We start from the raw sequence: 13,143 nt of genomic DNA on the forward strand, positions 1-13,143 counted from the left end.
TCGGGCCTTAGTTTGAGGACTCCTGAACTAAATAGTATAATTTCTCGAGCGGTGTGGGGCATAGACATCCTGTGATAATGTGGCATGTCTCATTAAGAGCCACATCCACTGTTTTAGCATGGGGAGATGTATTCCACACTGGGCATGCATATTCAGCTGCAGAGTAGCCAAGCAGATGTCTTCGCTGTGTCTGGTTATGATCCCCAGGCTGTGCCTGTCAGCTTTCTATGATATTTCAAGTGCACTGTTTTTGCTTGATAGTCAAGCAGTGCTTCTTGTAGGTCAGAGCATGGTCCAGGGTAATCCCCAGGTATTTGGGTGTGCTGCAGTACTCCAGTAGGATTCCTTCCCAGGTAATCCTCAGAGCTCGGGATGCTTGCCTATTCTTAAGATGCAAAGCACATGTCTGTGTTTTAGATTGATTAGGAATCAGCTGGGTTTCCTGTAATAGGCAGTAAGAGCACCTAAAGCAGTGGTTCTCAACCTGGGGTCCCCAGATGTTTTTGGCCTTCAACTCCCAGAAATCCTAACAGCTGGTAAACTGACCAAGATTTCTGGGAGTTGTAGGCCAAAAACATCTGGGGACCCTAGGTTGAGAACCACTGACCTAAAGCTTTGCAGGGCTTCTGTTCAACCATCTCAAAGCTCCCTGCTTGAGCGGTGATGGCATGATCGTCAGCATAGATGAAACTTTCTGTCCCTTCTGGAAGTGGCTGGTCATTTGTGTAGATGTTGAACATTGATGGAGCAAGCACGCTCCCCTGAGGCAGGCTGTTCTTCTGTCCATGCAAATAAAAACCTATCCAGTTGAAACACTTGAAGTTTTAAGAAGTATGATCCATAAGTATAAGAAAGCCTAAGTGTTTCTTCAGAAAATGCATTTCCGGATAAGGTTCAGGAAGAATCTTGCATGAAATCACTGAGAGCTACAGTCAGGAGCTGCCAGGAGACTTCTGTAATGACCTCTGAGAGAGAGCTAGACGTCATAGACAGTGGCTTCCCATGTTCTTGCTTTGACTCTGTGGCTCCTCTGGCAGATACCAGCCTGAGATGATCACCAACTCCAGGGATCTGGAGATGCTGGAGGTGAATGGAAGTGAAGAAGAGAAGGTCAGCATGAACCGTCCAGCCGGCGACAGCCAAACTGTCTTGAAGAAGATCACCTGGAGGTCCCTTTTCTGCCCCGAAGTAGACAGCCCAACGCACCTCTCAGGGCGCATCGTTTACATCAGCAGCACCATCATTTGTAAGTACCAAGTGACAGTGAGACAAGCTGAGAACACGCTCAACCCTCAGAATTTGCTTCCTGTGGCTGTTCACTTCCAGGTTCATAAGCGAAGGCAAAGAGGTTGCATCCCATTTTATTTCAAATAGAGGCTTCTGTGAGTGAAAGACAACTTTTTGGGGAAGGAGTGCCTCTCACTGAATTGCTTGATTGCTACTGACATTAGAATCCTAGAGTTAGAAGAGACCTCATGGGCCATCCAGTCCAACCCCCTGCCGAGAAGCAGGAATATTGCATTCAAAGCACCCCTGACAGATGGCCATCCAGCCTCTGTTTAAAAGCTTCCAAAGAAGGAGCCTCCACCACACTCCGGGACAGAGAGTTCCACTGCTGAACATTCTCACAGTCAGGGAGTTCTTCCTCATGTTCAGATAGAATCTCCTTTCTTGTAGTTTGAAGCCATTGTTCCGCATCCAAGTCTCCAGGGCAGCAGAAAACAAGCTTGCTCCCTCCTCCCTGTGGCTTCCTCTCACATATTTATACACGGCTGGCTATCATATCTCCTCTCAGCTTTCTGTTCTTCAGGCTAAACATGCCCAGCTCCTTAAGCCGCTTCTCATAGGGCTTGTTCTCCAGACCCTTGATCATTTTAGTCGCCCTCCTCTGGACACATTCCAGCTTGTCAATATCTCTCTTGAATTGTGGTGCCCAGAATTGGACACAATATTCCAAGTGTGGTCTAGCCAAGGAGGAATAGAGGGGGAGCATGACTTCCCTAGATCTAGACACTAGACTCCTATTGATGCAGGCCAAAATCTCATTGGCTTTTTTTGCCGCCACATCACATTGTTGACTCATGTTTAACTTGTTGTCCACGAGGACTCCAATGTCTTTTTCACACGTACTGCTCTCGAGCCAGGCCTTGTCCCCCATTCTGTATCTTTGCATTTCGTTTTTCCTGCCAAAGTGGAGTATCTTGCATTTGTCCCTGTTGAACTTCATTTTGTTCGTTTTGGCCAATCATCTCTCTAATCTGTCAAGATCGTTTTGAATCCTGCTCCTGTCCTCTGGAGTATTGGCTCTCCCTCCCAATTTGGTGTCTTTCCAGCTTCTTTCCAGCACCAACTTCAAACATGGCTGATTATCAAAGCTAAGGGCAGGGTTTGAAGGATTGTACCAAACTGATTTCAACTGTTTAAATTGGCTTCAACTTATTATTTTTTTTACCCTTTTCCCTTGCAGCGATCATGATCACTGCCCTGTGTGGCATTCTAGCACAAAAAGGGTTGGCTCTCTTGGAAGGCGACATCGGCTGCATCGTCGCCTGCGTGATTCTTCTCATCGTTTCCCTTTTTTTCACCATTGTCATCTGGAGGCAGCCGGAGAGTAAGGCAGAGCTCACTTTCAAGGTAAAGGGGGGCATCTCTTTGGACAAGCTGGTCTTTGAAGGGATTGTGTGGGACAAAGCCAAAGGGATGCAGTCTGGGATCCCACCCTTTTGCCAGAGGTATGGTGGACTGAAATGAGATGTCAGCAGTTATAGCTTTGAACTTACTGTAGGGGTTCAGCCTGTGATTGTCTCTTTGCCACAGGACTCAAAGGAGGATGATCGTGGCACTTCTGAGGTTCCCATGTCTGACTTAAATTATCAGGTTTCTGTTGATTCTCAGAGGTTTATGAATGCAGATAAAGTCCAAGAAATTACAGTTAGCCAGAGTGAAACTGAGGATTCTGGGATCGTTGGTTCACAAGGCAAAAATAGTCCGAGAAAGTAGCCGAGGCCGAACAGTCAAAGTTAGATAGAGATAGTGAAAGGAATGTACTAATGAGCAAACCAGAGGAGGCAATCTTTGATTGCAAAAGATAAATGTATCAGGATCGCCACCTGGATTTAGAGAGGAGGCACTCAGCAAGATTGAAAGAAAAAAAGGGGTCTGGGAGAGGTTTCCCAAGGGAAACTGAATGCTTTTGCTATGGCTTTCTGAATAATTATGGGGGCTGTGAATCTATACTCTTCAGTGAGTCCAACATTTACTTTTCATGCCTGCTCCATGCCTTCTTGTTCATGCTGAGATTCATGTATAATCTTGCTTCATATCTGTTGTGACTCAGCTGGAACCACAGACACAGACTGATAGTGTTGTGACTCAGATGGGGTCTCGGGATGACCCTGACAGGGATGATGGGATTCAGGTTCACAATCAGGTTCAAAATGTTCCTGTTGTAGACAGTGAGGAACAGGGTGTGCAAGTTCAGTTTCCCACAGCAGGGAAATAATAATAATAATAATAATAATAATAATAATAATAATAACAATAATAATATTGACAAGCTGGAATGTGTCCAGAGGAGGGCGACTAAAATGATCAAGGGTCTGGAGAACAAGCCCTATGAGGAGCGGCTTGGGGAACTGGGCATGTTTAGCCTGAAGAAGAGAAGGCTGAGAGGAGATATGATAGCCATGTATAAATATGTGAGAGGAAGCCACAGGGAGGAGGGAGCAAGCTTGTTTTCTGCTTCCTTGGAGACTAGGACGCGGAACAATGGCTTCAAACTACAAGAGAGGAGATTCCATCTGAACATTAGGAAGAACTTCCTGACTGTGAGAGCCGTTCAGCAGTGGAACTCTCTGCCCCGGAGTGTGGTGGAGACTCCTACTTTGGAAGCTTTTAAACAGAGGCTGGATGGCCATCTGTCAGGGGTGATTTGAATGCAATATTCCTGCTTCTTGGCAGCAGGGGGTTGGACTGGATGGCCCATGAGGTCTCTTCCAACTCTTTGATTCTATGATTCTATGATTCTAATAATAATAATAATCTTTATTCATACCCTGCCACCATCTCCCCAATGGGGACTCGGAGCAGCTTACATGAGGCCAAGCCCAAACAACAAATTACAATAAAATAAAACCGAAAATGCAAACAATAAACAACAACAACATAATTACATAGAGCATGTGAAAACATAACAATATAAAAAACAATAGGCACAATCAGAATTACAATGGGCGGGCTACATGTAATGGTTAAAAGTGTGATATATTTTTAAAAAAATTGTTTTTATTTAGAATAATGTGCTCCCGAGAACGGAGCAAGATAGGAAAGAAGTGCAAAAGATTAAGATTATAATTTATGATAAAATGAGTCAATATACATCAAAAGTGGGGGAACAATGTGGAAATAGGCAAAGTGTTGAAAAACAGGTGGGGAAAGAACGAGGAAGGGGGGAGAAAAGAGGAAGGAGAAGAGACAAAATAGAGAAAGAAAGAAAAAGAAAAAAGATGGGAAGGGGGGAGAAGGGTGAGGAATAAGAAAGAACATGTAGATGACCCGAGGGCTGGTCACTACTAGAAATGTATGCTTCCAGGATCTCCAGGTCCAAGCTTTCTCTTCTTGCCCAAGACTCGATGTCTCTCTGTCTTCTCCATTATGGGTACGACGGTCTTCTTCTTTCTTGGAATTCAGAGTTCGAAGGAGTGTGAGAATAGCCAACAAGAAGGAAGTCAGAGGCCAAAGAAATGCTTTCATGTATTGCAAAGGGTATTAAGCAGTGTGTTTGAAAACAAACTTTTGTCAGAGCAACTTCTTGCTTAGCCAAGCAGCTTGTGCTCGTTTTCCTGTGTCCATGGTCTTGGGATTTTGTCAGGTTCTCATGGGACTTTGTTTTGTTGGTGCCATTTGGAATTCTGCTTTACAGTGCTATATTTTATTGATCTTTGGAACATTTTTTGCTTTTTAAACTTTTCATCTTTACTTTTTAATAAACTACAAAAACTTCAGTCTGTGTGCAGTTCTGGTGATTTTAGCAAGGTGAATCTATTCTGAGGTGCAACAAAACTTTTGGACTGAAAGACTATTTTCCTGTAGACTTAAGTCATTTGAATTTTGGGACTATTCTGTTTCCTGACTTGGATTTTGCCTGGATATCATTGCATTGCTTTATGGATTGTTTTATTGACATTTTCCTATTTCCTATTTGAATGCTTTTTACCTTTTTGACAATTGCTATTTTAATCTTCAATAAACTTCTTTGTTTATTAAAGAACATTGGTGTGTTTGCGGGTTCAAAGGTGCCTTCCGCGGCCTTGGTGTGCAACACTTATTTACTTAGGCGATCCCTTGTAGCCCAAGAATGATGGTCCTCTAAGTGTAGTGTCTTGGTGGCAGATACGTAGGTGGCTGTGGAGATCTATTCTTGATCTGCATGTTCTTCTACCAGGTGGATTGTGGTCATGGTCAGGGTTGGCTTGATGCACCTTCCTTAGAAGGAAAGGAAGGGAAGGAAGGAAGAAAAGGAAAGAAAGGGAGGGAGGAAAGAAGGGAAGGGAGTGAGGGAGAGAAGGAGTGGAGTGTGGCAGAAGCAACTACCTCCCAGTCTGGATGTTAATAGGAGAGAGTGTTAAATGTGTGCTCGTGTTGCTGGAGACAGCCAAGCAGATAAGGGAGGGAAGAAAGAGTTGGCAAAGAAGGGAACAGTCTCTCTCCCCTCTTCCCTCCCTCCTGCTTCTACCGGGGCATCTTGGAGGAAGAGGAGGCGATGAAAGGGGCGGGGGGGGGGGGGGGGACAGTCGAGAGGAAAAAGGCTGCTGCTTCTGCTAGCGAGGGAGGAGGGGGCATGGCCATGGTTCTCTTTGTAGACATGCAGTTTCTCCTTTGTGGACATGCAGTTTAGAAGTCCTTTCTGCTTTTTGTTTTCATGGGTTATTTGAGTGGAGAACATACATTGGGTTGTTAGGTGTATCGTGTCCAAATTTGTTGCCAATTCATCCTGGGGTTTTTGAGTTCTGTGAATACCACAAATGAACATTACATTTTTATTTATATAGATTATTGTATCATGTCCACTGTTCTTCTGGAGGGGAGCAGTTTCTTTTGAACTAAAAACTGCTGGCATATTTGCCTAACTTTCTTGAAGAGGAGATTGGGAAGCCATCTCTTAGGACTCTCATGCAGAGCAAGCTTGGTTTCCACTGCTCAACCTAAGTATTAGGAAAAGTTTCCTGATAGCAAGAATTGTTGGAAGATAGTGGACTCTCCATGTTTGAAACTTGGAAAACTGACACTGCCTCTCAAGGATTCTTCCTGCAGGTATTGGACTAACAAACAGTGCTATGTTGTGTGATTCTCCCTCTCCAGGTGCCTGGCTTGCCCCTGCTCCCACTTTTCAGTATCTTGGTGAATGTCTATCTCATGATGCAGCTGGACGCAGGAACGTGGGTGCGATTTGCTGTCTGGATGGCCATCGGTAAGATCAACACTGTAGCTGTGCTCCAGGTCCCAGTTTGGAAGCTGTGTCTGGGATGCTGCAGCCATTGCTTGGGTGAATTGGTGGGTCTTGAAAGAAGGGAACAAGAGGCTGCTGATGATGTTGTGACCACAAGCCCTCCCCCATTTTCTTTCCAGGCTTCGCCATCTATTTTGGCTATGGGATCCAGCACAGCCAGGAAGGAGAGGCTGCCCGACAGTATTCTGCCGCTGTCACCAAACCTCTGAATAGTGCCAATTCTGACTTGAGCCAGGACAGAGAGATATGAGGAAGAGAAGGGGAATCTTCCTTTGCGCTCACTGTGGGTGCCCTTGAGTTCTTGTCTTGTCACCTCTTCCTTTGCTCCTCGTATCAATACCAGAATCCTGGGCAGGGTTATATAGTCCCTCCAGCAAGGTACGGTAAACTTGCAGCCAGGATCGCCCTGCAAGGGAAGCCACTAATGCCAACACAGAGCAGGAGGTGGGCCAGACTCAAGGGCCCAGCCTTTACCCTGCTGGCAAGGCTCAGAAAACCAATGCAGGGCTGACCCTAGGCGCATAATCCCATTCCCAAGGCCTTCCTGCGGGGAGCCAACACCAAGCAGCTAAGCTGCCCAAACAGCCCAATGTCTGTATTTATTGTTTGGCCAGAAGTTGCCTTTCTTGTGTCTTAAGACGTACATGGATGTGTCAGATATCTGTCCAAAACTGGATCTCAAAACTGTGGGGCTATAAGCCTTTTTTGTTGTTTGTTTTCCTTTTTAAAAATATTGTTTGTATATTGTTGTGAGAAACATTATGTGTTTTGTACAGTTACCACTCCAAAGGACCTTTTTTTAAAGGAAGGAAAGAAAAGGAAAAAAAAGATATATTTTGGTATGTCGAACTCATTCCTTTTGTCTGTTGACAGTTTAGTTCCCAGAAAACCCATTGGATCCTCAGTGTGAGCTAATGCCACAACCTCCAGTAAGCTCTACAGCAATGCTTCTCAACCTGTGGGTCCCCAGGTGTTTTGGCCTACAACTCCCAGAAATCCCAGCCAGTTTACCAGCTGTTAGGATTTCTGGGAGTTGAAGGCCAAAACATCTGGGAACCCACAGGTTGAGAACCACTGCTCTACAGAATTAGTTCAGGGATGGGGCAAACCCCAGTTTGGTAGTTAAGTCCAATGTGAAGCTGGGGACAGCGGCTGGTTACAGTTCCAAGCTAGTTTCTAATGCAGATTCAATCAGGGCAAAGCTCTGAAAGCATCACGTCTTGCTAACAAGTCGATTAATTACAGATTCAGTATTTTTAAAGGACAATATGGGTTGTGGTGCTTTAAACTGAAGACATAAATGATTAAAATTGAATATTCAGTGGCCTTGAAATCTTAAATCAGTTGTATGTAGCTTACAGTGTAGCGACAGAACATGGTTATTGTTCTTTGAATGTTGTCAAAGGCTTTCATGACCGTAATTACTGGGTTGCGGTGTGTTTTTTCGCATTGTATGACCATGTTCCAGAAGCATTCTCTCCTGACGTTTCACCCACATCTATGGCAGGCATCCTGAGGATGCCTGCCATAGATGTGGATGAAACGTCAGGAGAGAATGCCTCTGGAACATGGTCATACAACACAAAAGCCTACAGTGTAGCAGCAGAACATGGTTATTGTCGTTTGAGTGTTGTCGAAGGCTTTCATGGCCGTAATCACTGGGTTGCGGTGTGTTTTTCGCGTTGTATGGCCATGTTCCAGAAGCAGGATGCCTGCCATAGATGTGGGTGAAACGTCGGGAGAGAATGCTTCTGGAACATGGCCATACAACGCGAAAAACGCACAGTAGCCCACTAAAATCCAAGTTCTGTAGGGCATAGCCATGACAGTTGTATGAACCGGGAAACATTGTGGTGCAGATGCCTTCCCATACAAACTATCACCGTTGCAAAGCGTTGCACTGGTTGGCAGCTATCCCTGATGCAGAAATCATGTTCCTGGGGTATGTTGTCACATGCAAAAGGGGCTAATGCTTCATTCTCTAGAAGGGGACAACTTCTTGTGGCACCACTATAGGTCAAACACATTCTTAGATCCCTCTTTTTTTTGCATATGAGCAGCTATAATACACAGCCACCAAAACAGAAGGACATCTGGAGCGATAGATGTGGGTGCCATGCTTTGTGGGTGCCATACTTTGGTGACCTGCTTTGCAGAGCTGTACGGCTTCTTTGCCCAGAACAGAAGTCCCAAATCTGTTTGGACTGTGGAGCTCCTATTCCAGTCACAGCCTCTTTCCAACATTTTGTCTCCCGATACAGTTTTTTGGAGACATGCGTTCACAGAGGAAGGTGGAAGCGAGCTTTAAGGTTGAAAATTTTCAATGTAAACTTGCCTTGGTTTGGGCATGCAGATTATACTCTGTTACGGAGCGGTCCTATTCTGGCAGCTAATAAAAAAACTGAGAGCAAATGAGGAAATTATGATATTGGCAAAGAGGTGTTTGTGGGGCCCGCTTCTTTCCAATACCAGTTAAGGCAGAAGTCTTTCTTCATCACACTTGCAAAGGGATGCCCTCTAAGAACAGATCCTGGGTGGGGATGTTTTTGGTTTGAGCCAATCACCTCCCCTCTTTGCTTTTCCAGAAAGAAATAGCCTCTAAAGCAGTGGTTCTCAACCTTCCTAATGCCGTGACCCCTTAATACAGTTCCTCATGTTGTGGTGACCCCCCAAACATAACATTATTTTAGTTGCTACTTTGTAACTGTAATTTTGCTACTGTTATGAATTGTAAATATCCAATATGCAGGATGTATTTTCATTGACTGGACCAAATTTGGCACAAATACTCCATACGCCCAAATTTAAATACAGCTGAGGTTGGAAGGGATTGATTTTGTCATTTGGGTTCATTTTGTCATTTGAGTTCAAAGAGTATTCTGAACTCTACAAACAATGAAATTGAACCAAACTTGGCACACAGAACTCCTATGGCCAACAGAAAATACTGGAAGGATTTGCTGAGCATCGTACTTGAGTTTTGGAGTTGTAGTTCACATACATCCAGAGAGCACTATGGACTCATGATAGATCTGAACCAAACTTGACACAAATATTGGTGGGGTTGGGGTTGGGGTTGAATTTGTCATTTTGGAGTTGTAGTTGCTGGGATTTATAGTTAACCTACAATCAAAGAGCATTCTGAACTCCACCAATGATGGTATTGAACCAAACTTGGCACACAGAACTCCCATGGCCAGCAGAAAATACTGGAAGGGTTTGCTGGGCATCATCCTTGAGTTTTGGAGTTGTAGTTCACCTACATCCAGAGAGCACTGTGGACTCAAACAATGATGGATCTGCACCAAACTTGGCACAAATACTCCATATGCCCAAATGTGAAAACTGGTGGAGTTTGGGGAAAATAGAATCTTGACATTTGGGAGTTGTAATTGCTGGGATTTATAGTTCACCTACAGTCAAAGAGCATTCTGAACCCCACCAACGATAGAATTGGGCCAAACCTCCCACACAGAACCCCTATGTGGGCCACAGCAACGTGTGGCAGGGGACGGCTAGTAGATAGATAGATAGATAGATAGATAGATAGATAGGGACAGCTTTTACAAGATGGCTGCTATTGTAAGACAGTTCCTATAGTAATGATACCTGATGAACTTCTAGAGAAAGTGACTCCCAAAACGAGTCTCATGCTGCTGGGCAGAAAAGAGAAATGTGGGCAATAATAAATTTAAGATGGCATCCCTTGAGTATTTCATCAGATTACCAATAACTGGAGCCATAGGAATCTTACAGGCTCATCCACTTGGCCAGCGCCCTAAGCACAATGACGGCATGGCTGCCAGATCCTTATCTGCGGTAAATCAGTTCCGACAGAACAGACAGTAGATTAAGTTAATAAAGAACCACTGGCTCCAGTCTTGAGGTGGAGGATGTTTTATGAAAGGCAAAATGCTTTCTCCCACACATTTTCCGAGGTTGGGAAAAAAATAACCTTCCGAAATGCAAAGTTTTTTCCCCCCGAATTGCTCCGCTCTCGCTTTTTTATGGACTGTGTTGAATTCAAAATACAGAGTTGTGTGAAGACTAAAATGTTAAGCAGACACACCTACTTTTTAAAGCATCTAGTGAGAAGAGAGATACTAGCACGACCTGACTTTTCCCAAACAGAGTTAGCCGCCAAAGGAGAAATCATTTTGGGGCTTCCAAGCAAAGCCAAATAACGTTTACATGCAGACACACTCCAAAGAGAGTCCCGTGGCAAGGCTCTCTCAAAGTTGGACCAGTGCCAAACCCCTTCCTCGCACAGAAATCTTTCAAAGCCTCTTAACCAAGCTCTGGCCTAGTCTTGTGACACAATGCATAAGTCAGTCACAAGATGCTTCGAGACACAGGCAGAAGGCAAAAACTCCATACTGTTCGAAGCATTTGATCTTTCGTGGATGGAAAGGAGGGTTGGGGGACTTTGAAAACCCTGGAGCTCCAAGCTGTGGGGGTGGACTTCTTGTAGAATGTCGCTGTTTCCAATGTGAACATCCATATGTGAATAAGAGTTATCTGTAACTTGAATGTGGCATCTTGTTCAATTTGTGGGACCAAATAAAAAAGTATTGTTACACTGGGGTTGCAGTGGGATTTGTGTGCAAAACTGTGCCAGAGGGTTTAGTGGGGAGGGATGGGAACAGACGTATCACATGCTTTCAGGCTGGCCCTGATTTATGGAGTTTAATTGGCAAATCCCATTGCCTTTATAATTATTGTTTATTACTTATTATTATTATTAACTTTATTTGTACCCCGCTAACATCTCCCGAAGGACTCGGTGCAGCTTACAAAGGCCAAGACCCTCAATAAAACAACAGCATAACAAATACAACAATAAAACTCATAAAGCAAACCAATAAACATTAAAGCAATAACAGTAAAACATTAAAACAATAACATCATGACACATTTAAAAACTAAGGGCCGGGCCAAATGTAATGAATAAAATTAAAAGTGCTGGACATGAAATGTAAGGATTTTAGGGTAAGTGCAATGTGCAGGCAATCTTAAATCTCTAATAAAATGCGTTTGGGACATGATGCTTGGAGTTTCCTATTCTGGAAAGGCACACTGGAACAGGCAGGTCTTCAAGCTCTTCCTAAAGACTGCCAACATGGGTGCCAGTCTAATGTCCTTGGGGAGAGTGTTCCAGAGTCGGGGGCTACCACAGAGAAGGCCCTGTCCCTCGTCCCCACCAAACGCACCTGTGACGCAGGTGGGATCATGAGCAGGGTCTTTCCAGATGAATGGAGGGATCGTGTGGGTTCATATACGGAGATGCGGTCACACAGGTAGGCAGGTCCCAAACTGTTTAGGGCTTTGTAGGTGAGCACCTGCACCTTGAATTGGGACCGGAAAATGAATGGCAGCTAATGGAGCTCCTTAAATAGGAGGGTTGACCTCTCTCTCTGTAAGGAGCACCAGTTAACAACCTGGCCGCCGCCCGTTGGACCAGTTGGAATTTCCGAGCCGTTTTCAAGGGCAGCCCCACATAGAGCGTATTACAGTAGTCCAATCTAGAGGTGACCAAGGCATGGACCACCCCGGCCAGATCAGCCTTTACGAGGTATGGTCGCAGTTGGCGCACGAGTCTCAATTGTGCAAAAGCCCTCCTGGCCACCGCTAACGCCTGAGCCTCAAGCATAAGTGATGAATCCAAGAGGACACCCAAACTGCGGACCTGGGACTTCAGGGGGAGTGTAACCCCGTCCAACACAGGTTGCCACCCTATACCCCGATCCGGTTTACTATCGACCAGGAGGACGTTTGTCTTGTTGGGATTGATCTTCAGCTTGTTCATCCTCATCCAGAGGATGAGGATGAGAGAATGTGACTAACCCAAGGTTAAGTTTTTGTGGCTCTCAAGTCCCCTAATCCAACACTACACTTCCTCATCAGAGCACTACACTTTCCATAAGGTCCAGACTGGCTCTGCATAATAAATAATAATAATAATAATAATAATAATAATAACGATAATAATCTTTTTTATACCCCGTCACCATCTCACCAATGGGGACTCGGAGCGGCTTACATGAGGCCAAGCATGAACAACAATTACAATAAAGAAAAACCGAAAACACGAACAATAGCAACATCATGATTACATAAAACATGTGAATACACAACAATATAAAATTACAATAAGCACAAAACACATGTAGCCCGTGGGTGGGCTACATGTAATGATTAAAAGAACTAATTAAAAACTCGGGCGAGATAAAAGAGAAGCAGGTTATTTGTGGAGGAAGACTCATTATAGAAGGGGTCGTGGAATCAAGCTTTCCCAGGAGGGGGGGATATCAGAGTCTGTGCAGCAACTGAGGCCACTTCTACACTGCCATATAAAATCCAGATTATTTGCTTTTACCTGGATTTTATGGCAGTGTAGACTCATATAATGTCAGACTCTGGAAGAAGTTGAAGTTAAAATCAAGCTCACAACAATAAATTGCTGGAGACAAGTGGTATTCCTTCTTTCCACAATCCTAAAAAGACAGTTCTAAAGTTTTCCCATTTAAAGGTAAAGCTTTCCCCTGACATTGAGTCTAGTTGTGTCCCACTCTGGGGGTTGGTGCTCATCTCCATTTCTAAGATGAAGAGCTGGTGTTGTCCATAGACTCCTCCAA

General features: G+C 44.4%; 1 protein-coding gene across 3 annotated transcripts in view; it reads left to right on the plus strand.

Annotated features, from left to right (window-relative positions):
• Positions 1 to 11,087, plus strand: part of SLC7A3 (solute carrier family 7 member 3) — a 59,861-nt gene extending 48,774 nt beyond the window's left edge. For all 3 annotated transcript variants that reach the window (XM_067471623.1, XM_067471622.1, XM_067471624.1), the window contains exons 9-12: positions 1,038 to 1,246; positions 2,468 to 2,634; positions 6,361 to 6,469; positions 6,628 to 11,087. In XM_067471623.1, the coding sequence (XP_067327724.1) occupies positions 1,038 to 1,246; positions 2,468 to 2,634; positions 6,361 to 6,469; positions 6,628 to 6,758 (616 nt within the window). In that variant the 3' untranslated portion in view covers positions 6,759 to 11,087. The remainder of the gene's footprint in view (positions 1 to 1,037; positions 1,247 to 2,467; positions 2,635 to 6,360; positions 6,470 to 6,627) is intronic.
• The last annotated feature ends 2,056 nt before the right edge of the window (positions 11,088 to 13,143 follow it).

This window comes from Anolis sagrei, chromosome 10, assembly GCF_037176765.1.
Source record: "Anolis sagrei isolate rAnoSag1 chromosome 10, rAnoSag1.mat, whole genome shotgun sequence".
NCBI classification, from domain to species: domain Eukaryota; kingdom Metazoa; phylum Chordata; class Lepidosauria; order Squamata; family Dactyloidae; genus Anolis; species Anolis sagrei.